Consider the following 22,684-nt stretch of genomic DNA (forward strand, 5'->3'; position numbering starts at 1 on the left):
GCTGCATGTTTATGATTTGGTCAGAAAGGGGTTGTGTGATTGATACTCCTGGATAAGCTCAAGCAATGGTCATGCAGTCAAGGGCATAATGGAATAAAGGCTAAGGAGTGGGTAGAGTTGATTCCATTGCCTGTGAGCAAAAGTATTATGCTTGTCCTAAGAATAATGTGTTTTGATTTATGGAGAACTAAATTGTCAATTTACTATTTTATTAAAAAGTACATTTTGAGGAATTTTCTTTTGCACAGATTTAAGGTATGTCTTAAATTATTTGTCTTTCATTTTCAAAAGCAAAAATTTAAAATCCCCTAACCATTTAGTTTTAATAATATTTTTTAAAATTTAGAACATTTTCCTTCCATCATCATATATTTTGGGGGTGGGACAGTAATTAAATACATGTACTGATATTCATTCCTGTTGTTTTTTTTTTATTTTAAAACTTTAAAACCATTTGAAAAAATAATATTATTTAAAACCAGAATAATGGACATTAAGACAGAAGATTTATTTTTGTATCCTTCAGCTGTATTATTATTTGGATATGTGGGTTACCTAAAAATGTGCATTTATTGAGGTTAGATTTTAATATTAAAAATTCCCTCTTAAATGACTCCTGGTATATGCACTTTGTGGGCTAAATGAATTAGGCTCTAAACTTTTATCTGAATCTGTGGAGCTTGGATATAAATTGAAAAGATCACAGCTATGGGGAGAAGACCTATACTGCAAAGGCCTTTCTGCATAGATTATGAACATCATAACTCAATAATTTTTTCAAAACTATGGTTATAATTGGACCCAATGGGGGTCTGTTTCTTTGATCAGATCACAGCAACTGTGACTTCACACTGGAAAATGTCACCACTGTGCAGGTTTATCACCTGTAGAGCTGCTCTTTCCTCTGATGCTGTGCTCATTTCTCATTAGCATTATTCAAAGTTTAGTTGTTAATTAGGTTGACACTTCAATTACAATCATCATCTACAAGACTAGTCGGGACTACTTGCATAAGGAAATAAAAATATTCCTTTTGCATATATGTGTAAAGGATAAATGACATTATTTTATTATCCAGTAGTTTCATACAGTTAAGAACATGCTCTGTTAAGGGAGTAATCCAATTAGAATTTGTCTCATTAGTTTTTCTTTCTTAAGAAAACAGAATTATTATATAGTCTAACATGTTTCTATTTTAAGCATTGATGATGGATGTATATGAGAATATTTTTAAGTGTACAGACTATAGTTTTATTTTGTGTGAAAGAAATTGGTGAAGTGAATTTGATTCATAGGAACATGTTACATATCTCCTCCCAAAAAGTAAGTTTATATCAGGAGTAGAATCTCACTTAAATAGTCTGATAATATTGTTCTCTTAAGTACATAGTACTTGAAATTAAAGGATGTAATATGTGTGAAAAATGATAGCACCTTTTCTAGTTTTTTAATTTAAAGACATTAGTATTTTATTTGATTATTGGTTTATGATATAGTGACATTGAACTCAAGGCCAGCATGTGGTAGTATAAAAGCTAGACAGACTAAATTTTTATCTTAGATTTTCCTCTTATTAGCTACGTAGTGAGGGCTGGCTAATTCATGTCTTTGTGCTTCTTACCTCTTCATTCATAAATGGGAATACGAATTCTTTTCTTAGATGACTATTGTGAAGATTAAATGAGACATTGTATAACATTTGCAGAACATAATTCTCCACTTATGCTATGGTCTCAATAACTTTCTCTCTTCTTTCCTCTTTTCTTTTTTTCTAATAATGACAAAACATGTCAACAAATGACTGGAAAATTACATATGCAAATAAAGCTTCTGAAAGAAAAATAAAATTGTAAGTGATCCTGTAGGACCCACAACAAATAACCTTACATAGCAGAAATGAGCGATATTCAAGGAGCTTCACCTCAAAACAAGTAGACACATGTTGTAATTGCTAAAAATCTGCAGAAAAGTGGCTCACAAGCAGTTTACTGTAAAATAATTAAAGCTTATTTATGTCAAGAGGCCTTGGGAAAAAAAAGAGAGCATAAACCAATTTGCATTAGCACGTTACTATTCACTCCCGCTTTGGTTTCAATTAACAGACCAGCAGGTGCTCGCTGCAGTTAAAAAGATAAGCTATCAGGGAGAAGGATGAATTTTTGGCTGACCTGCAGACACTGTGGTTTGCCTGCTGATTGGGTTCGTACCTCGCTGTACCAATTTCTGAGGTGTTAATTTAACTGTTCTTCTCTGTCATGCAGGTCTCGGCCTTGAAAAATAAACTGAAGAAGCAGTCTACAGCTACGGGTGATGGACTAGCTAGGGCCTTTCTTAGGGCACAGGCTGCTTTGTTTGGATCCTACAGAGATGCACTGAGATACAAACCTGTAAGCATTTTATTTCATGACTATTTTAACTTGTTTCTTTATAGTTCTTGAAATGAGGCAGGAAAAAAGAAACATAACTTTCATATCACACCTTAAAAAGTATCTTGACTGTCTTATAAAATACAACATAATGTGCTCTAAAACACACATTCCATCTTTAGTTCCTTGTTTTTTTCTGTTTAGTTTTTTGGTAACCTTTAGTTAATAATTCTCACATTCTTTTGTATATCACCTTATTCAAGTTCTAAAAATGGAACACCTTACCTCTTAACTAATTAATTGTGTTAGAACATAAAGCACTTACCTGATCTTGTTAAAATTAATAAGAAATTTGCCAATCAAATTTATTTAATTAATGAGTTTAAATATGACAAGTATAAAGTGAAAGTTTAAAAAGTTAGAACTTAAAATTTTTGCAATATTTGGAAATTTAGTTATTTGTTTAATGTGTAACACTTTTCTACAGTGGGCTTATCTATTTAGCATATTTTGGCTCATTTTCCTGTTAATTTCATATTATAAAATGATAATTATGTAGACTTATAGCCAAGTTTTTAGATGGTCAAATCTGTATTTTTGATTAAGAAATGTTAGTTTGATTTTATAAAAATGATTGCACTACTGTTCCATGACCAGATGAATATGTTTTAAAAGATAAAAACATATAATTAGTAAAAGTAATATAAAGACCTGCTATTTATTAGGAAGTTTCCTAAATTGTATAACCCTAAGTCTCTAGACTTTTATCTTCTTATTTGTAGAATGAGAATTCTTATATCTTCCCTATCTTTCAGGGTTGGTTTATAAATCCTATTGTAAAGTAGGAAGTGCTAAACAAATGTAATGTGTTGTACCTTTCTCACCTGGCTTCTGAGTTAGTGGTTTTTATACCTTTGAAGGGTTATTGAGTTATTGGAAGGAACCTTGTTGCCTTTAGATAAATATGTATGTCTACTTCACATATTAGTTTTCTGTTAACCTGTAACAAAATACTCTTATAAAGAGGAAAGCTTTATTTTAAACTCACAGTTTTGGAGGTATTAGTCCATGGTCCATTGGCCCCATTGTTTTTGAGCTGTGGGAAGGCAGCACACCATGGCAGGGAGCACTTGCAGGAGCAAAACTCCTTATCCTTCCTTTATGACTAGACACAAAAATTATGGAGAAAGGGTCCAGGGTCTCAGTATCCCCTTCAGGGGCACAAATGGAAGCCCTCCCTAGATTCTGTCTTAAAAGACCAAGCCTTTAACATGTGGGACTTTGGGGGACACTTATCTATAGCATCGAACATACTAATGCTTTAAATATATGTATCGTAGAACTCAAAGTACCATACATAATATGGAAGAATCTTAAATATTGTTGTTAGTTAGGATCTCACTCTTTGCAAGACTAGAAAACAGTCCTGCATACTATAGTAGGGTATATACATATTCAATTTATTCATCCTTAATTAAAACAGAACAATTATTTTGAAAGACAAAATTAATGGTTTAGTTTGATTATAGGATCTTTTGTAATAGGAATTGATTTTGAGTTTATAGTACAGGAAGGAAGGTTAAAAATATAACTTTGCTTCAATTTTACCACACTTAAATACTTATTCATCTTTATAAACTAAAATTTTCTTTTTGTTTTCCTTCTAAAATTTGTGAAAATTTTAGGACAGGAGTAAACAGAAGTGAAGAGAAATTTTTCTTAATAGATTTAAATTGTCAGGGTGCAGGGTGAAATGATTAAAATAGTCCATCTTTGACATTTGAACTTCAGTGAGCAGACAGGAGTATAAAATTTCCATGATTTTCAATTTTTAAAAGACAGTCTTGAAAGTCATATTTTCCAAACCTGTTAGAAATATATAATTTCATCACAGAATATCTTTGTGTTTATTTATCACATCTTATTACAAATTTGTTAATTTTTCTATTTTTTTCCTCTTATTTTTGATATTTTCTTTTTATTGCTAGTTCTTCTGGGAGCTGGGGGATAGTATTTTCATTTTGTATGCCTTTTGTTCCTTTTGATTGATTTTGAAAACTTACTTTTTGAAGTTACTGAATACATTTTGATTTTTAAAAATCTTTTTCAAAAGAAATAGGATTTGAGGGAAACTATTAATATCTTTATGATGTTTAAAATATATTTTAAGTCATTTTCTTTACAAATTGTGTCAATTTATTAAAGTGATTGCTTTTTATTCTAGAATATTTTTGTAGCAGTCATATGTACTTTATATATTTTATACATTTATTACTTTTATATAAAAATATATTTTGATAGATATAAGCAAAGAAGGACCAAGTGTTGAAGTTATAATTATACATGGTTCTGTCTGTTCATAATGTATTTCAGTAGTGTCTTCTATTAGAATATAACTGGAAAGGAAAAACCTACTAAATACCTTTAAGGTGGATATGAATTCTTTAATTAGGCATTACTTTTTAAAGTTTTATAATTGTTCATGTATATAAAATGAATCATTATTTTCCTTACAGACGAAACTTAAAATGTATTTAGACCCAGATTAACCAGGCTTTCAGGCCATCTCTTCACCTGATGCTAAACAAGTAATTTGTCTTCCTTTACTTTGACCTCAGTTCACATAATTCTGCCTGAGGCACCAAAAGTCTCAAACTTCTCAGGCTCCCAAACCTTTATAATGTTCTTTCTTTCTGGCAACCCTTTTATCTTCCTTGATTTTAACATTCACAGTTAATTCCTGATTCTTGACTCAATAGTTCATGTTGATCCTTTCTTTCTATGAATTAATATATTTATTTTCTTTCATATACTACTTCTTTTTTATTCACTTCTTATTTCTTGTCTTACTTGTAATTTTTTATTGCTATTAAAGCAGTAACTGACCACCGAGCACCCATTAGATGCCAGACATTGATAGGCCCTGGTAATAAACACTTTCATTTAATTTTTATAAGACTTCAAAACATTACCTTTTTATTTTAAAGGTAAGGACAATGATAGTCATAGAGTTGGAAAAAACCTCACTGAATTTCCCTAGCTGGTGAACAGGAGGACCTGGATTAGGTTCTGTTCTTTCCACTGTCCCTCTCTTACTCCAGTGTGTCATGTTCCTTTTCAGTCTTGCCTGTTATCATGGACTCCAGAAGGTACATTTCCTAGGGGTATGTACCTTCTAAATGAAGATATTGGGGGTCATAAAATGATACCTCTAGCTGTGCTTTGACATGCTGAGCCAGAGGAAGTCTCAGAACCAAGGTCTCTTTGACCTTCTTGCCTCCTCTTCCCCACACCCACTGTGTCCCTCAGTGTCTTTAGTCCTTTCTCCCCAGAAGCACAGGGAAGCTTTCTCTGAGATTGCCTTCTCAGCAGGAAGGCAGTTGTTATGAAATCTTAACAAATAACCAGAAAGGTTAACTGCAAGAGAAGAGACAAAATCATCACCATGCCCAACAGTTAGTTTGTTTTGTTTTTTAAAACACATAACGTGTACATATTCATACGGTAAAGTATGGTAAGTTTGCATATATGCACAGTGTATGATGATGAAAATCAGAGTAGTTAGCATTTCTACCTTCTCAAACGTTTATCATTCTGATTTTTTGAGAAACTTCAAACTTTTCTAGTTGTTTTAAAGTATATCATAGATTGTTTTATACTGTAGTTATCCTTCTAGGCTATAGAACACCAGATATAATTCCTATTAAATATATTTTGGTGCCCATTATTAAACCCAGGACTTTATTTCTTCTTCAGTTTTGAAGAATAGCTTTTCTGGATATGTTATGCATGATAGGCAGTTTTTTTTTTTTTTCTTTCAGGACTTTGAATATATCATCCTACTGTCTTCTGACCTATAAGGTTTCTGATGAGAAATCTGATGTTAGTCTAATGAGGTTCCTTTGGTTGTGACTTGTCACTTTCCTCTTGTTGTTTTTAGAATTTTATCTTTATCTTTGATTTTTTACTTTGACTGTTATATGCCCTGGAGGTCTTTTTTGATTGAGTCTACTTAGGATCATTTGAACTTCCTGAATCTGGCTATCCATATCTCTTTCAGGACTGGAGAAGTTTTTGACTATTAATTAAATTGGATTTTAATGTTTTTTCCTTTCTTGTCCCCCTTATAAGATGAATATTTATTTGTTCAGCAATGTTCCATATGCTTTTAAGTCTTTCTTCATTCTTTTTATTTATTTTTTTCTTTTTGTCTGAATGGTTTATTTCAAAATACCTGTCCTCAACTTTATAATTCTTTGTTCTACTTGGTCTTCTTTTGTTGTTGAAGTTCCCAATTATATTCATTTCATTGAAGTTTTGGCTACAAAATTATTGTTTGCCTCCTTTTTATTATTTCTCTTAATAAAATTAAATTTCTCATTTACATCATTAATTATTTTCTTAACTTCATTGAATTGTCCATCCGTATTCTCTTGCATCTCTCTGAGTTGTTACTTAGAATTGTTCTTTTGAATTCTTTCCCAGGTATTTCATAGGTGTCCCTCTAATGGGTATCTGTTCACGGAGAATTAGAGTTGCTTTGGCGGGTCATTCTTTCTCACTTTTTGTGTTCCTACTTACATGTCTGCATATCCAGTGTAATCAGCATCTTTTCAAATTGTAAGGAGTAGCTTTTATAGGAAAGGAAATTTTGTTTAGGTTTGTAGTGTGGGATGTTGGGTAGGTAGGTGTTTTAGCTTTGGTTCTAAGTGAGCACAGAAGTATAGCCTTCGTGTGATTTCTTTAATTGTAATTAATGTTAGCCATGTCTACACGTGCCTCAGTAGTCTAGACAGCAGCATTTTGTTGAGAGTGTGTGTGTGTTTGTGTGTATGTAAAGGCAGGTAGAGGTACAGTTTTGCAGTGGATGAAGTATTATCTCTATGTGATTTCTTCATCTGTAATCAATGTTACCCATGTCTGCAAGTACCCAGTAGTCTACCCTGTAACTGTTTTTGTAGGGAGTGGAGTAGTACAATTTTTTAATGAATGTGGGTTACCAAATATGTATGTCCTCGGGCCCTGCAGAGTTGAGTGTTGACAGTGGTGAAGCTTGCAGCAGCTACATCCACACTCCTAGAGCCATGGGATGCAGAGGAGCCTCTTTATAGGTCCTAGGAGTCAAATGCAAGTGATCCTGTGACTTGTGGTGACAGTAGCAACAAACAGCCCCAGAGTCGCAGAACACAGACAGGATTATCTCTAGGCCTTACTAGGTGAGCATGGGTGATACTTGAGTTTGTCACATTAACTGTCCAGTCCCAGTCCCAGAGTGTTGGGATGCAGAGGGGCCTACCTTTTGCCCTGTGAGGTATGTGTTGATTCTGAGGACTTTAGGTAATATTATCTAATACATTGGGATGCTCATGAACCCTTAAGGCAGAATAGAGTCTAGCAGTGGTTCTAGTCTGAAGATGGTGCTGTGCTGCAGTGGCTTGATTTCTGGAGTTGAAGAATGAATTGGGGGTTGGGAGGGGCTCATTGTGTATCCAAGTGGTTGCATGGGTCTTAGGCAGCTCCTTCAACTGGATTTAAGCCTGTGAGGACTGCTGCTGGTCTGCTGTGATGATGGTGGTGGTGGTCACTTTCCCCCTTTTTCTGACAATGTGAAGTTCCTTCTAATTGAGATCAAGGGTCACAATTAAGTGTGCTTTGTTCTTCTCTCTGTGCTGCCATTCTGTGTCTCCATACTGTTGAGGGTTCCTGTCACTCCTGTGCTGAGTTTCAGAGTTCTGCCTCAGTCACACTCCTCATGATGTTTTCTTTCTCTGTTGTCCTGGTTTATCCCTGTGGCAGAGGTGAAGGAAAGACCATTTATTTGGCCATCTTAAAGACTTCTCCAGAGAGTTTTTACCTATTCTCAGGAATACTCTGAGGGGTTACCTGGGAAACTTTATCTGTATAGTAAGACAACCAGCAAATGCTCACAGTGAAGTTCAACCCCTCACCTTCCCCAGAGTAAAAAAAAAATTGGCTTAGACTATTTCCTGTTTTCTAGGCTTATTCATTTATTCTAAAAATCATTTATTATTCCTTCTAAAATGGCTCACAAATCCCCTTCATTTCCTTCTCCCCATGATAGAGGGTATTTAAGCTTCAACCATCTGACAAACACCCCCTGCCTTTTTATCCCACTGAGCTGCACCCCCAGCCCTTTGGGTTTTTTTTTTGGGGGGGGGAGAGGGGAGATTGTTTGTTTGTTTTTGTTTTTTGGAGACAGGGTCTCCCTAAGTTGCTTAGGGCCTCACTAAGTTGCTGAGAATAGCTTTGAACTCATGATCCTCTTGCCTCAGCCTCCAGAATCCCTAGGATTACAGGCATGTGCCACCAGGCTCAGCTACTGTCTGACCCTTTGAGTTTCAGAATTTGTGTAGGTCCCCTGCATATATGTTCATTTAATAACTTTGCATGCCTTTCCTCCCTTAAATCTGTCTATTGTTATTTAATTTCAGCCAACTTTTAAAGTGTCTAGGGAAAATTAACTTCACAAAGATGTATAATGTATACTTACAGAGAGGTTAAATTGAATATATAATCTTAGAATTTTTCAAAGGTACCAGGTTGTATAGTTATCTCATTGTGTATTAATTGGGGAAGTGATTTGATATCCATGCTATGTTTTCTAAACTATATAGTTGTTTTTGTTTTTTTAATCTTGGGTAATTGCCACTGCTGAAATAGCTTCATCCTCTTCTCTCCAGTCTTTTAATTCTTCTTTTTCCTTCTTTGTTTTAGTACTTCTAAAAATAGGACTAAGTATATTGTACTGAAGGGAAATTTTGATTTTTCTATTTTTTTTCCTTTCAATAGGAAATCATCCAAAGTAGAAGGCAATGGTGAAACATATCACTGTATAAGAATATACTTCTTGTTCTGTTTATTAAGCTGTATTATGAATACAGTGTATACATTTAACAAATGTATATTGAACATTGCTATAATGTCAGTTTATGAGGCTTCTGGATAGAAATATAATATTAAGCCTATGCCCTCTGGGAGCCAATAGTGATGGAGTCTGGTATAGTCATTTCTTCTCTAGTAATATAAAGAAAATTATAAAAGAGAATTATGAAAATGAATCTATAGGAAACAGAAGAAACATAGGAGATACCTATTGAATATATGCATTTTCCTTGGTAAAATAATAGCTTTCACTATTATTTTACAGTGATTATTTTATACTATTCTCAAAAAAACAAACAAAAAAACATAAAAAACCTAACGGGTTAAGATTTACTCATATAGAATTGGCAAAACCAGTCATAAATGACTTTTCTGTATCAACCTGGAGAGTTTTACCTTTATTATGAAGTTAACATACAGTGTTTAAAGTATTTTTTTTTAATCATGGGAGTGAAGTGGTCAGCATTGTGTATTAGAAAGATAGTTTTAATGGTGGTGTTCATGTTAGATCAGAGTGAACAAGACCAGAGGCAGGTGTGACTATTTCTTCTTAATAGAGAAGAAAGGACTCAGTGAGGAGCATCAAGCCTGGCCAGGAGGCCCAGATCTGAATGACTTTGGGGCGGGGGGAAAGAAGGCAGTAGTAATAAAGAACTGGTCAGATGTGAACTGGGAAGGAAAGCCCTGATTTGTGTTTTCCCAAGCAAATACGCTAACTTACTGTATGAATTAGGCACTTGGCAGAGCAAACCAGCTTCAGTCATCAGCCAGGGAGTGAAAGTGGGGCACAGGAAGGAACCAGGGTCCCACAGTCCCCTTTGAAGGCATGCTTCCAATGACCTAATGATTCCCCACAAGAACTGAACTCCTACAGGCTGCACCACAACCCTGGGGAGCAAGATTTTAACATATGAACCTTTGAGAGACACTTAAGATCCAAATGATAGCAATTAGCTATTATTAAAAATAAAATTTTAAAAGTAGTATATGATAAAAATTCCTTTAATCAAGTAAAAGTACTCCCCCATCTCCAAAAAGAAAACATTGTCATAAACATGACAGTATTTCTAGTTGCTATATTAGATAACAATAAAGGGTCTTTAGTTGTATCTTTGTATGTCACTTTTGTCACAGGCTGTTAAAGATAAAAGTCAGAATTTTAATTCAAAACTAATGCTGAAGAAATGTTTTCTTAGTATATTAAAGGGCAAATACCTGATTATCCTAAGAGCATTGAAAGAACACTCCAGTTTATTCCTTTGAATACATAGGGTACTATCATTTGTTTAAGTCATTCAAGCTTTTCTGGGTTGCCTTAAGCATTGCTAATGTATCAAAAGTAAATTACTTTTAAAATAAAGTTTGGTTAATAGTCTAGGCCTCATTTTGATTAACTGAAAGACTTGCCATTAAAATATTTTTTGGATTATAGTCCTTTAAAACATTATTACTCAATAAAGTTGTTTAATTTGGTGATTAAGAACAAGCCATTTAAACACAGGACTGGCATCCATAATGTAAGATGCTACTCATTAAATCTTTGCTTTAAGATTTCCATTTATGAAATTTGTAATTGAGAACTTCTGGCTTTTAAAATCTTGGTGGAAAAGTACCATTTACTCATCCCTCACAGTTTTGCAGTCCCTAAAATATGTTAGGTGTCCATTCATCTCATTAACCATGTTTGAGTGTTGATGGACCTTTTGACTTTAGAGATGGTTTCTGCCAAAGAAATATTTTGTTTGTATCTGACACTTTATTTATGCTCTCTTTTAATAAACATGGAGGAAATTTCTATTAATTGCTTCATCAAAAATGTAAAAATATTCACAACTACTATGGGACCGGTGAGACTAGGGTTTTCATAGTAAAGTTTCTGTTTTTATATTACTGGTAAGATATTTCATAAAAATGGTGATTATCTTGTTATTTTCTTAAATTGTGGGAAAATTTTATTTTTGCAGTACATAGAAAATTAATGTATAATCTATTAATATTTAATTTTTCAAATTTAATAAAATGCTATATCTAATTTAGAAAATCAATGTCTATTTCCATCTTAAGTTGCTAAACCATAGCCAGATGGAATATTGGTAGGTAGGTGTATTTTTTCAAGACACATTTTGTCAGTGACCTTGTTATAAACTGGTATAATATGTACAAAGGGAAGATTTTGCTACTAATGATTAAAAAGCTATGGTTTGAATATAAGGCTTCTTTTTTCATTGATTTTTGTGCTGACATATCAGCACTGGGAGAAAGTTATTTTTTCATGGTTAATAAATTCTGAAAGTAAACGTGCTGTTCCTTACATAAAAATAACATTAGGATTCTTGAAAGAAAAATTCTATATAATCTGAAAAATATAATTTATTATTATTTCCTCTGAGAACCTGCACATATTTGAATATTCCCAAGAGAGACATGACAGAGTCTTTCAGAGATTATAAAATTTAAATAAGCTATCAGTATGCAGACATTTTTGCTTAGTTTGTTTATTCTCCTTATATAATGGTGACATTACATATTAGTTCCCAGTGCATTAAGGAATTTCAAACATCATGAGTAAAATATTGATGTTTTATATTACATCTCACGTTTTTGTCCAGTATAATTTTTTCATGATACCTTCACTACAACCTTTTTCTCTCTTTCTTTCTTTCTTTTTGAGGGGTGGGTACTGGGGATTGAAATCAGGGGCACTCAACCACTGAGCCACATCCCTAGCCCTGTTTTGTATTTTACTTAGAGACAATGTCTCACTGAGTTGCTTAGTGCCTCGTTTTTGCTAAGACTGATTTTGAATTTGCCATCCTCCTGCCTCAGCCTCCCCAGCTGCTGGGATTACAGGTGTGTGCCACTGAGAAGGCACTGCCACCTCTAAGTCATGCACATCCTTATAGCACAAGATCTAATCTTCCTGTGAAGCTTTCTGCTTCAGAGTTTCATTCCAGAGTTTAGTTTCAGATCTCCAGTTTATAGATAAAACTTTTAAAGATAACTTTTAATACAAAGCAGAAAAGAAGCACCAAAGAGATACTGCTCTAAGGCTATGATTGTTCAGAAGAAGAAAAATTACTTCTTCCTATTGAAGAAAATTCAACAGTTAGGTAGAGCATGTGTCCCTATATGGAGCAGGTTTATGCCTCCAGGGGGGCAGTTCTAAGTAATTATTCTGCGACAAGCAGTTGTTGCATAAGGATCAGGTAAGAAGGATATGTACTTCATAGCACATGACTTTAATGATACCTTTCTTCTTCCCATTCATTAGTCTCTGTGCAAGTGACTCAGTCACATTATACTTCATAATCTTGAGTCTGCTCTGATTGATGTTTTAAAAAGTGAATCAAGTATGAACATTGATATTTTTACTATATTAATAACAAACTACCTAGCAAACTTCTTAGTATAGTACCTAATATGTTGTTGATTCTTCTTTAAATATAATGGCAAGTAATGTTGGTACTCCCTTTCTAGAAAGTCGATTCTCTCTGTAATATGAATTTTATTCCTATTCTAGTCCATTGTTATATTTTCCTGATATCTGTTTATGCTCATTTGTTTGATATTTCCATCAAAATGATTCTGATTTTGGTTGCTTTCTATTGTCTCATCAATGTCCTGAGAAGCAATATTCAGTTATTTTTTTATTACGTTTAAATTGTCACATGAACAGTTTTCCTTTTATATTTCTACTTCATTATTCTTTGTTGTCACAGAATCATATGCTTATTTACTAACCTTTTCTATGAATGAACAATATAGCATTAAACAACATATTAGATTACAGGCAGATATTTCTTAATTGCATGAACCCTTTTCTATAGGTAGGGTGATAAGCCTAACTTTAATAATCAACTCCACACAGAAAATTCTTAAGTATGTATCAAATAAGCACTTTGCCTTCACCAGGCCATAGCAGATACTGTTGGTACACTGCCTATATCCCCTGTACTGGCTGGTGACCCTTTCAGTGAAAAATTGCCCTTGGCTAAATGGGAGGTACCTTTCCAGGAAGAGAAGCTGCTTCTCTACTCTACCAGGGAAGACCATGCCAATGATATATGCAGTATAAGAAGCTGGGATCAGCTCTGTAGTATTAGTGCTTTTCTATGTGGTTAGGTGGAAGCTGATCTACTAATAGCATCACATTCTTGCTTGACTTTTTTTCTGCTATCCTTGTTTCCTCTAATATCTTTTTCCTCAGAGTAATCCACCAATAAGTCTTTTGAGCAAGAATCCCTCTCTGGGTCTCAGCTGAGAGTACAATTTAAGACACACATCCAAATTGATTTCATCAGGTTCTCCTTAAATACATTTTCTTTCTGTATTTGCAGTGTCTGATAAATGATACCATCTTATGACCCTCAGTTAGAAATCTAGAAGTCATCTTGGGCCCCCACATATTCCTGTATATTGTTGTTTCCCAATATTTTGTAGCTGAACATCTTTACACTCTTTCAAGTTATTAAGGACACCAAATATCTTTTGTGTATGCAGAGTTAATCTGTCAACATTTACCATATTAAAAATTTAAGCCAAAAAATTTACATATTATTTTAAAACAACAATATACACTTACTATAGATTGTTAAACATTGTTATAAAAAATAATTTTCTAGATTAAAAATTTACTCAAAACAATGGCATTATTCTACATTTTAAAAATCTCTTTAATACCTGCCTTATCGAAATGGACTGAATTCTGATCCATATAATTTGATGCATTAGTGTCTTGAAATATTGCAAATTATGTCAATTCTGGTCAACTCCACTGGGCCCTATAAGAAAATGATAGTGGAAAGAGAAAATAATGTCTTCCATTATTATGAAAATAATTTTCATGCAATAGACCATGTGAAAAAGTCTCAGTCCCTGGATTACACTTTGAAAAACATTGCTACATGTCACATGATAAACAATTACTGTTGGTTTTGCTATGAAATGGTTAGCAATGTAGATAACTACAGAAATTTTAAACTCTCACAACCTGGGTTAAGGTCCTAGTCAGAATTCTTTTTCTTGTGTCATTCAATTCAACTTTGATTTAAAAGAACTCATATGGGGTTGTTTAAATCTATTTCATGCCCAAGGGGACTATACTGAGGTTTCGTGTATTAATATCTAAACCATTAGAACTTCGTTTATGTAGATCTGTTTTTCTTTTCCCTAAAGGGAAATTCTGTATCAGGGCTTTGTCTTCTTTATCATTGGAGATTCTTAGTAGACAAATAGTATTCATCATTTTAAAGTTTAATTCTAAGTTTTACCACAGTTTGTGCTGTCACAGATGGATAGAAAGCCAATCGGAGCTTCTGCTTTGTTTCTTTTGAAAGATTGACAGTAATTCCTCAAAGAGTATTGAGGACAGTATTATTCCAGATTAATTCATATCGGCTAATAACTACATTATAGATAAGTAGACTTTAGCCTTTTCCATTTTTCCTTGGCTTGATATTTTTTATCACTTTGCCATCTACTCCCTCCCATTAAGAAGTACTCATAACATAGGGAGTCGAAAGTTTTCAGTTGGAGAGACAGTTTTATGTATGATTTGAAATTTTCTACATTTTAAAAAAAATTTTCTGCATTAATCGCAATTTTTAGAGCATTGATGGCAATGTAATACGTCCTTACATGTCTAAGGGAAAAATCTATCAAATACCGACGGATCACTTTGTAATAGCAGAACTGCCATTAGAAGCAATTATTTTTATTTATTTTTAAAATTTATTTATTTTTGAAAAGATAATATGTCATATTTAACAAGGCTTAGCTCAATTGCTATTTATTTATTCATTCATTAAATCATTATTGGGTTCCCAGTATAACAAGGGTATGATGCTAGTAATAGGTATGTAAAAATGATAGGCCTTTATCTATAATAGGCTTGTCTATTTGGTTTAATTTCTTCCCCCTCAGATGGATTATAAGATCTATAATAGTAGCATATACAGAACATTTTGATCATCCAAAATATCTTTATATGAATTAATCTGATTTTTAAAATAGGTAATTAGAAAAACATTCTGTAACTCTTAACAGTGGCAACAATCAGTACAAAAATGTATAATGGCAATTTTATTATGGATTGTTGACTGGTGAATGGTGATGGGTGACAGCACTAAGTGATTGGAGTGTCTGTGTAGGTATTGTTTGAATTTGGTTTTCTCTTTTGGAACATTGCTATCCAAGAAGACTTTTGGTACTGAGGGGAATGTTCTATATCTGTTGTGTACAATATACTAGCCACTAGCACTGTGTGACTATTGAGCACCATATGTGACTAGTGTGGCTGAATTCATATTATTTAATCTCAATAAATTTACACTTAAATAGCTACATGTGACTAGTGGCTACTTTATTTGATGGTGCAGTTCTAGCACTTTATTAACTTTCATCAGAAAGTGGTAATAGCTGAATTACAAAGATTGCTAATTACAGAATTTTACTTCTCGATAACTGTAATCAATGTACTGAGTCTGCCTTAAAATTAAAGGATAATTAATATTTTTAAAGTTTCTTTGGAAGGTGACCATGTTTGCTTTTTCCTTTTACTACAACGAAAGAATTACTAAATGATTCATTATAATGACTGAGTCCTTGTCCTCATTCCCTGTTTTCGTTTTGATCAAAGTTCAATATATTTATTGGTGTTGAGTGGGCAAGGGAGCCATTTAGGTTGATGAGGGTAATAGCGGGTGGCAGGGTTCAGCCACTGAATGATGATAGATATTCTGCAGTCAAATAAGAATAAGTGAAACAAGTGGAACTGTAAGCCTTGAAATTTAAGTCCTTGTTCATTTGGAAAGGGAGCATCTGGTAAAGATATGATTACTTAGCACATAGGATAAGTAAAATTAGATGCCAAGTGGAATTTATCCTAGAATGTTTCCAGTTAGAATTCTATTTGCAATCATGAAGATGATTGTAAGCATTTCATTAATTTCAAAGCATTAATTTTATAAAAACTAATGTAAACAGCAAAAATCATGTAATAGTTATATAATTATATATTTTATATTATTAAATATTTTTAAGATTTTTCTAATAAGGATGAAAATATAATTGTTGGACATTTTCAAATACACATGCTATCTACTTACTCATAATTCAATCTAACAATGTTAAATCTTAATTTTTAGGGAATAGCAAGGTATTTTAGAGAATTTTCAATACCAGTACATTTCTGCTAGCCTGAAATCTAGCTATTATGTATAAGAATATGTTTGTTGATTCTGTATCATATACTCTATGATTCTCCAAGTACCTGCTAAAAGAGACTGGTCTCTGACTGACCTTATATTAATGCCCTAAAAATCTTTATTTCTCTCTAGGGTGAGCCTGTCACTTTCTGTGAGGAAAGTTTTGTAAAGCATCGCTCAAGTGTGATGAAACAGTTCTTGGAAACTGCTGTTAACCTTCAGCTTTTTAAGCAGGTAAGAGTGGACATATATGTTTTTAGACTGTAACAGAACATTGTCATTGTTACACATTTTTATCATCCTGAAACTATATCCAAACCCTGAGTAAAATCTTTTTTAGTATTTCATGAATTTATTCTTTTTTAACTCTATAGGTAGCTGTGACTTAGCAGTCCAGAAATATTGTACAATAACTTTGCTATTAAAAAGTGACTAGTGAAAAATTGTTAAGCTCAAGGTTTCACTAAAGAAGGGTATACATCCACAGAAGAAAGCACAACATGACTAGTTTAAGCAGGGCCTGTGAGGAGGAGTTATTTTGGAATGATAGATTGGTATGGTAAATAAACTAGGATAGTCCCAGTTTTATCTAGTTTATAAAATAATGTAAAAAATGAATATTAAACTAACCTTTTAAGCTTTGTAAAAGACTTTTCACAATTATGAATTTAAAATTTAGAAAAAATCATAATTATATTATATGTCCTGATTTTCAGTTCAGAAAATATAATTGCCATTTCAAGACAGTTATAGCTTGACATAGAAATTTAGAAATTTTAGGTATACTAGTTCTTTCATTTCATTGTGCAATCATAGAAAATCTCTTAAGTTGTGTGGTCTAGTTTTGGTTTACATAATTAAAGTTCTTAAAATTTGCTTTTCTTATTTCACATGACAATTTTAAGTGTAAAGTTGACTTTGTGAATTCAGTGTTGATGAAGACCTACAGTATGTCATATAATGTTCAAGGACAGGATACAAATATGTAATGCCTTGGAAAAGCTGACAATCTAATAGACATTTATTTGGACTCTTGGGGAAAATACCATATAGATTAAAGTATTCTTCAAAATAAATCAGTAAAGAAATAAGCTTGGCAACAAATTAATGTATTATCTATATTCTGAGGAAATTTTAAATAGTAATCTGAGATTAGAAAATATTTGGTGGTAATGTAACTGTCTTTTAATGTGTAAGTTCCACCAGGAGAAAGGCTTAGAGTTTTATATATATATAGTTTTATATATATATATATATATATAACAATTTTTCACTAGTCACTTTTTAATAGCAAAGTTATTGTACAATATTTCTGGACTGCTAAGTCACAGCTACCTATAGAGTTAAAAAAGAATAAATTCATGAAATACTAAAAAAGATTTTACTCAGGGTTTGGATATAGTTTCAGGATGATAAAAAAAAATATATATATATATATATATATATATATAAACTTTCAGGAGCATGCATTTCAGGATCAGAGATGTCTTGTTATTTTCTAAAGATGTAGTTGTATACTTTGGAGCTCCCTATACCTAGATGTATCCAAGCATATACTGAATTACTTCCCAGGGTTGTAAGGAGTATCAAACGATAGTGCTTTATTAGTGCTAAAGTATATAGTACAGTACTTTCCCCAGTTAGTCATCCAACGTGTGCTTGTTGAATTAAACACTAGTGCCCATTTTGTATCTTTTATCTATAAGAAGAGATATGACCTGCTATTATGAAAAATGAGTAATGAAGCCTGGTGCAGTGGTATACACCTGTAATCTAAGAAGTTCAGGAGGCTGAGGCAGGAGGGTGGAGAGTTCAAAGCCGGCCTCAGCAAAAGCGAGGTGCTAAGCAACTCAGTGAGACCCTGTCTCTACATAAGAAATAGAAAAATAGGGCTGGGGAAGTGGCTCAGTGGTTGAGTGCCTCTGAATTCAATCCCTGACATCCCCCTCCAAAATAAATGAGTAGTGAAGATCAGATTGTATATGGGTCATGGATTGAATGGGTGGGTAGAATATCTAACTTGCTACTTTTGAGTAGAGATTCTGTAACAGGATTATTACCACCTAATGAAGTTAATAAAGCATAATAAATTTTATTGCATTTTTAAAAAGCATTTTTATGAATCATATAGAGTTGGGTTAAATCTTTTTCACTTAATAGCTACTTGTGCATAATTGCATGTTTATTTTTCTTTAAAATACAAATATTGCCACCTACCTATAGGGTTGTAATCATATTTATGGGAGCTAATATATGCACTCAGTGTAGTAGATGACACCATGAGGATGCTCAGTAAGATTTAATGCCCTCATTTTTAAAGAAATTACTATAACAAAATCCAAATCTGTGTGGGATCTTTTTTTAAATGTGTCAGTTATTTTTTTTAAAAAGCCTAAATTTGTAAAATGAAAATGACCAATGAAAGCAAAACCCATTTTGTGAACAACATGAATAGTTTTGTGTGGACAAATGCTCCATCTTCTAGAAATTGATATCATTTTTTGGCTCTTGAGAAAGTGATTCTTGAAGATAACCCTGAAAGTATTTAAAAGATTTTTGTTGACCAAGTTTTACAAACTTCTGAAAGAAAAGTCAGCTGGTGAAAATGTATCAACACAAATGGATCCTCAAAGATACTACTGATATGGTTGAAAGAATATAAAAAATATTTGTTATGTACAAATGATTACTATCTATAACAATGATTTCATGATCCTTGGTGGTTCTAGAATCACTCAGTGTTTCTTTTAGCATGTTTATACCTCCAGATTGATAGAACTTGAACCCAGAAGAACAGCATACAGTTTTAAAGAAAGAATTAGAATGAATTTTTATTTCAGAGTAAATTTGGGAAATAACCTACTTACCAAAGCAATTTAAAATGCAGGAGTTGAAAAATTTGATAAGGAGTCACAGGAGACAAAGCTCATGGCTCACTTTTCCTAGGTAAGAAGTATGATAGAAGAACTTACTTCCAAAATCTGGGAAGATTTAGTGTAAAAGTGAACAGAAACTAAAGGTACTTTTTCCCTTCACTCGTTTCCTAAGTATCTGTAAGGAGACTAAAATTCCAAAGAATTTTGCTATTAAAAAACATTTAGCATACAGGGAATCAAATCATGAATATATTAAATACAGAAACTGACTCACAGACTTCAAATATTGGAATTATCAGAAATAGAATATTACATAGCCATGTTTAATATGTTGGGAGTTAAAAACCAAGCTTTAATAATGTTCAGACACAACTTTAAATTGCAAAACCAATTGTAAGAATGTAGCAAATAAACTTCTGTTAAGGAAGCATATAGTAATTGAAATTAAAGGAAATTGTTCTACTAAGGAGAGATTTAAGGGGTTGAAGATATATCTGAAATAGAAATTATCCAGAATATGGTACCAAGAGACAAAGAGATAGAAAATATAGTGAGGTAATAGACATGGAGAGTCTAGAGTAATATCCCAAATTCATATAATCAGTTCTAATGGGTAAGGACTAAAAACAGAAGGGAGAGAATAACTGAAATGACTTTGCTGGAACCTGTGAAATACTCCATTTTATGAATTTAAGAAGTCCAACATAGCCCCAGCAAGCAAAGAAAAAGACATAATATATTGTTATAAAATATTAAAAATGGACATTTTTAAAAATTATAGGAGAAAAAAAGATTACCTTCAAAGGAGCAATGTACTGACTAAACTGACTTCATATCAACAACAATAAATGTAGATGATCCTGGCCTGATATCTACAGTGTGTTCAGAAAAAGAATGCTCTACCAGCTTAAACACCTTTTAATTACACAGTGGACATGAAGACACTTCCCAACAAAGCCTGGTTTACCCCTTATGTTGGTTTTATTGATATGTCTACGTGGGTTGGCCACTGTCCCCACATTACTCATACACTAACTTAGGTTTTGCTATGAAGGAGTATTATAGCTATAATTAAAGTCCCTAACCATTTGATTGTAAATAACAAAGATTATTGTTGATAACCTGATTGGTGGGTCAGTCTGAATCACTAGGAAGTCCTTAAAAAAAGACTAAGGAATTCGTGGGAAAAGAGGAAGCTATTTCCTAAGAATGACCTCATGTAATTGGAAGAGATATATATCCTAAAAGATGTATAAATATCAATAAGAAATAAAAGAAACATGAAAAAACAAGGCAACATGACTCCTTCAAAAGTTCGCAACTCACTGATACCTTATTCCAAAGCAGGATGAAATTCCAGACAAAGAATTCAAATAATGATGCTAAAAATGATGAATGAATTCAAAGAATAAAGAGCTGGATGGTTTAAGGAAAACAATACAAGATAGGAAAGAGCAGTTTAGTAAAGGACAGAGCTGTTAAAAGGAACCAAGAAGAAATTTTGTGGATGAAGAACTCAATAAATCAAATGAAAAACCTCACCAAGATAGCTCAAAAAGAAGAAAGAAATCAGGCCTTGAAGACATGGGTGATGAGTTATTGCATTTAGACAGTAAAAAAGAAAAAAGTAAGAATGAGAAAAACCTACAAGAACTATGTCTGATTAAAATCCAGGTGTGAAATCATGGGTGTAGAAGGAGCAAAAGTACAGCCTTGATGTTTAGTGAAATAATAGCAGGAAATTTATCTAATCTTGGGAAAGACAAGATCATCCAAGTATAAGAGTTATTTAGAACTCTAAATACACATGACCAGCAGAGAACCTCTCCACATCATATTAAACTTCCAAAAGTATAGAACAAGGGAAAGACTATTGAAAGCTGCAAAAGAGAAATATTTACAAAGGCAAATCCATCAGAATGACAGCAGATTTCTCTAAAGAAACTCTAAAGGTCAGGAGGCCATGGAAAGAGAGATATCAAACCCTGAAATAAATAACTGCAATCCTAGATTACTATATCCAGTAATGGTTATTCTTCACAAGAAGAAATAAAGTCTTTTCAAAGATTAGCATAAACTTAAAGGAATTCATGACTACCAAACCAGAATATTCAGAAAATCCTTAAAAGAATCCTACACTCAGAAGAGGAAGGAAGATAAACACAATCATGAGTGCATGAGAAGGAGTACATCTCCTTAAAAGAGTAGAAAAACTAATAAGATAGGAAAGAATAAAATATTATTACTTCCGTACATCATCAAACCTCTATGATGAATAAAGGAAATTGTTCCAAAGAACCAGAAGAAAAGAAACAAATGACAGGAATTTGTCCCTACCTTTCAATAATTATCCTGAATATAAAAGGTCTTAATTCTTCAATTAAAAGAGGCAGACTGCCTGATTGAATTAAAAAAACAAGACCCAACAATCTGCTGGATGCAAGAAACTCACCTTGTTGGCAGACATACAGATACTGGAAATGAAGTGATAGAAAGTAAAGTTTCAAATAAATGGAAATTAAGCAAGCAGGAGTAGTTATATTTGATAAAACAGACTTCAAGTCAAAATATGAAGAGACAAAGAAAGTCACTCCATATTGACAAAGCAAACTGTCCATCAAGAAGATATAATGCTGTAAAGATAGATGCACTAAATACTAGAACACCTAGTTTTATAAAACACACACACACTGAACATAGGGAGAGACAGGCCCCAATACAATAATGGTGGGCAACTTTAATACCCCCATCTCACCAATAGATCATCCAGGCAAAAAATCAACAGAGAAATATCAGAGTTAAATTACATATAGATCAGATGGACTTAGCAGACATCTATAGAATATTCTGTCTAATATTTGCAGAATATATGTTCTTTTCATCATCTCATGGAACTTTTTCCAATATAGACCATTTTTTAAGCGATAAAGTATAAGCAAATAAAAAGGAAATAATTTGTTGCATCTTATCAGATCATAATGGAATGAAACTAAAAATCAACAGCAAGAGGAACTACAGAAACTATATTAACATATGGAATACAAACACTAAACATTGAAAAATTCCAGGGGAGGATTAAAATTTTTATATAATCAAATGAAAATGGAAACACAACCTACCAGAATATGTGTGATACAGCAAAAGAAGTTCTAAGAGGGAATTTTATAGCTATGAGTGCCTACATTAAAAAAATGATAGTGTTTTGAGCATGAAGGGATGCTGTATTTTATCGAATGCTTTTTCTGCATCTATTGAAATAATCATGTGATTCTTAACTTTAAGTCTGTTGATATGGTGAATGACATTTATTGATTTCCGAATGTTGAACCAACCT

At 32.9% G+C, this 22,684-nt stretch overlaps 1 protein-coding gene across 2 annotated transcripts in view; it reads left to right on the forward strand.

Moving 5' to 3' along the window:
• Window positions 1-22,684, forward strand: part of Dennd1b (DENN domain containing 1B) — a 238,633-nt gene that overhangs the window by 155,904 nt on the left and 60,045 nt on the right. For both annotated transcript variants that reach the window (XM_047520713.1, XM_047520714.1), the window contains 2 exons: window positions 2,262-2,387; window positions 16,607-16,708. In XM_047520713.1, coding sequence (XP_047376669.1) covers window positions 2,262-2,387; window positions 16,607-16,708 — 228 coding nt within the window. The remainder of the gene's footprint in view (window positions 1-2,261; window positions 2,388-16,606; window positions 16,709-22,684) is intronic.

This window comes from Sciurus carolinensis, chromosome 12, assembly GCF_902686445.1.
Source record: "Sciurus carolinensis chromosome 12, mSciCar1.2, whole genome shotgun sequence".
NCBI lineage: Eukaryota > Metazoa > Chordata > Mammalia > Rodentia > Sciuridae > Sciurus > Sciurus carolinensis.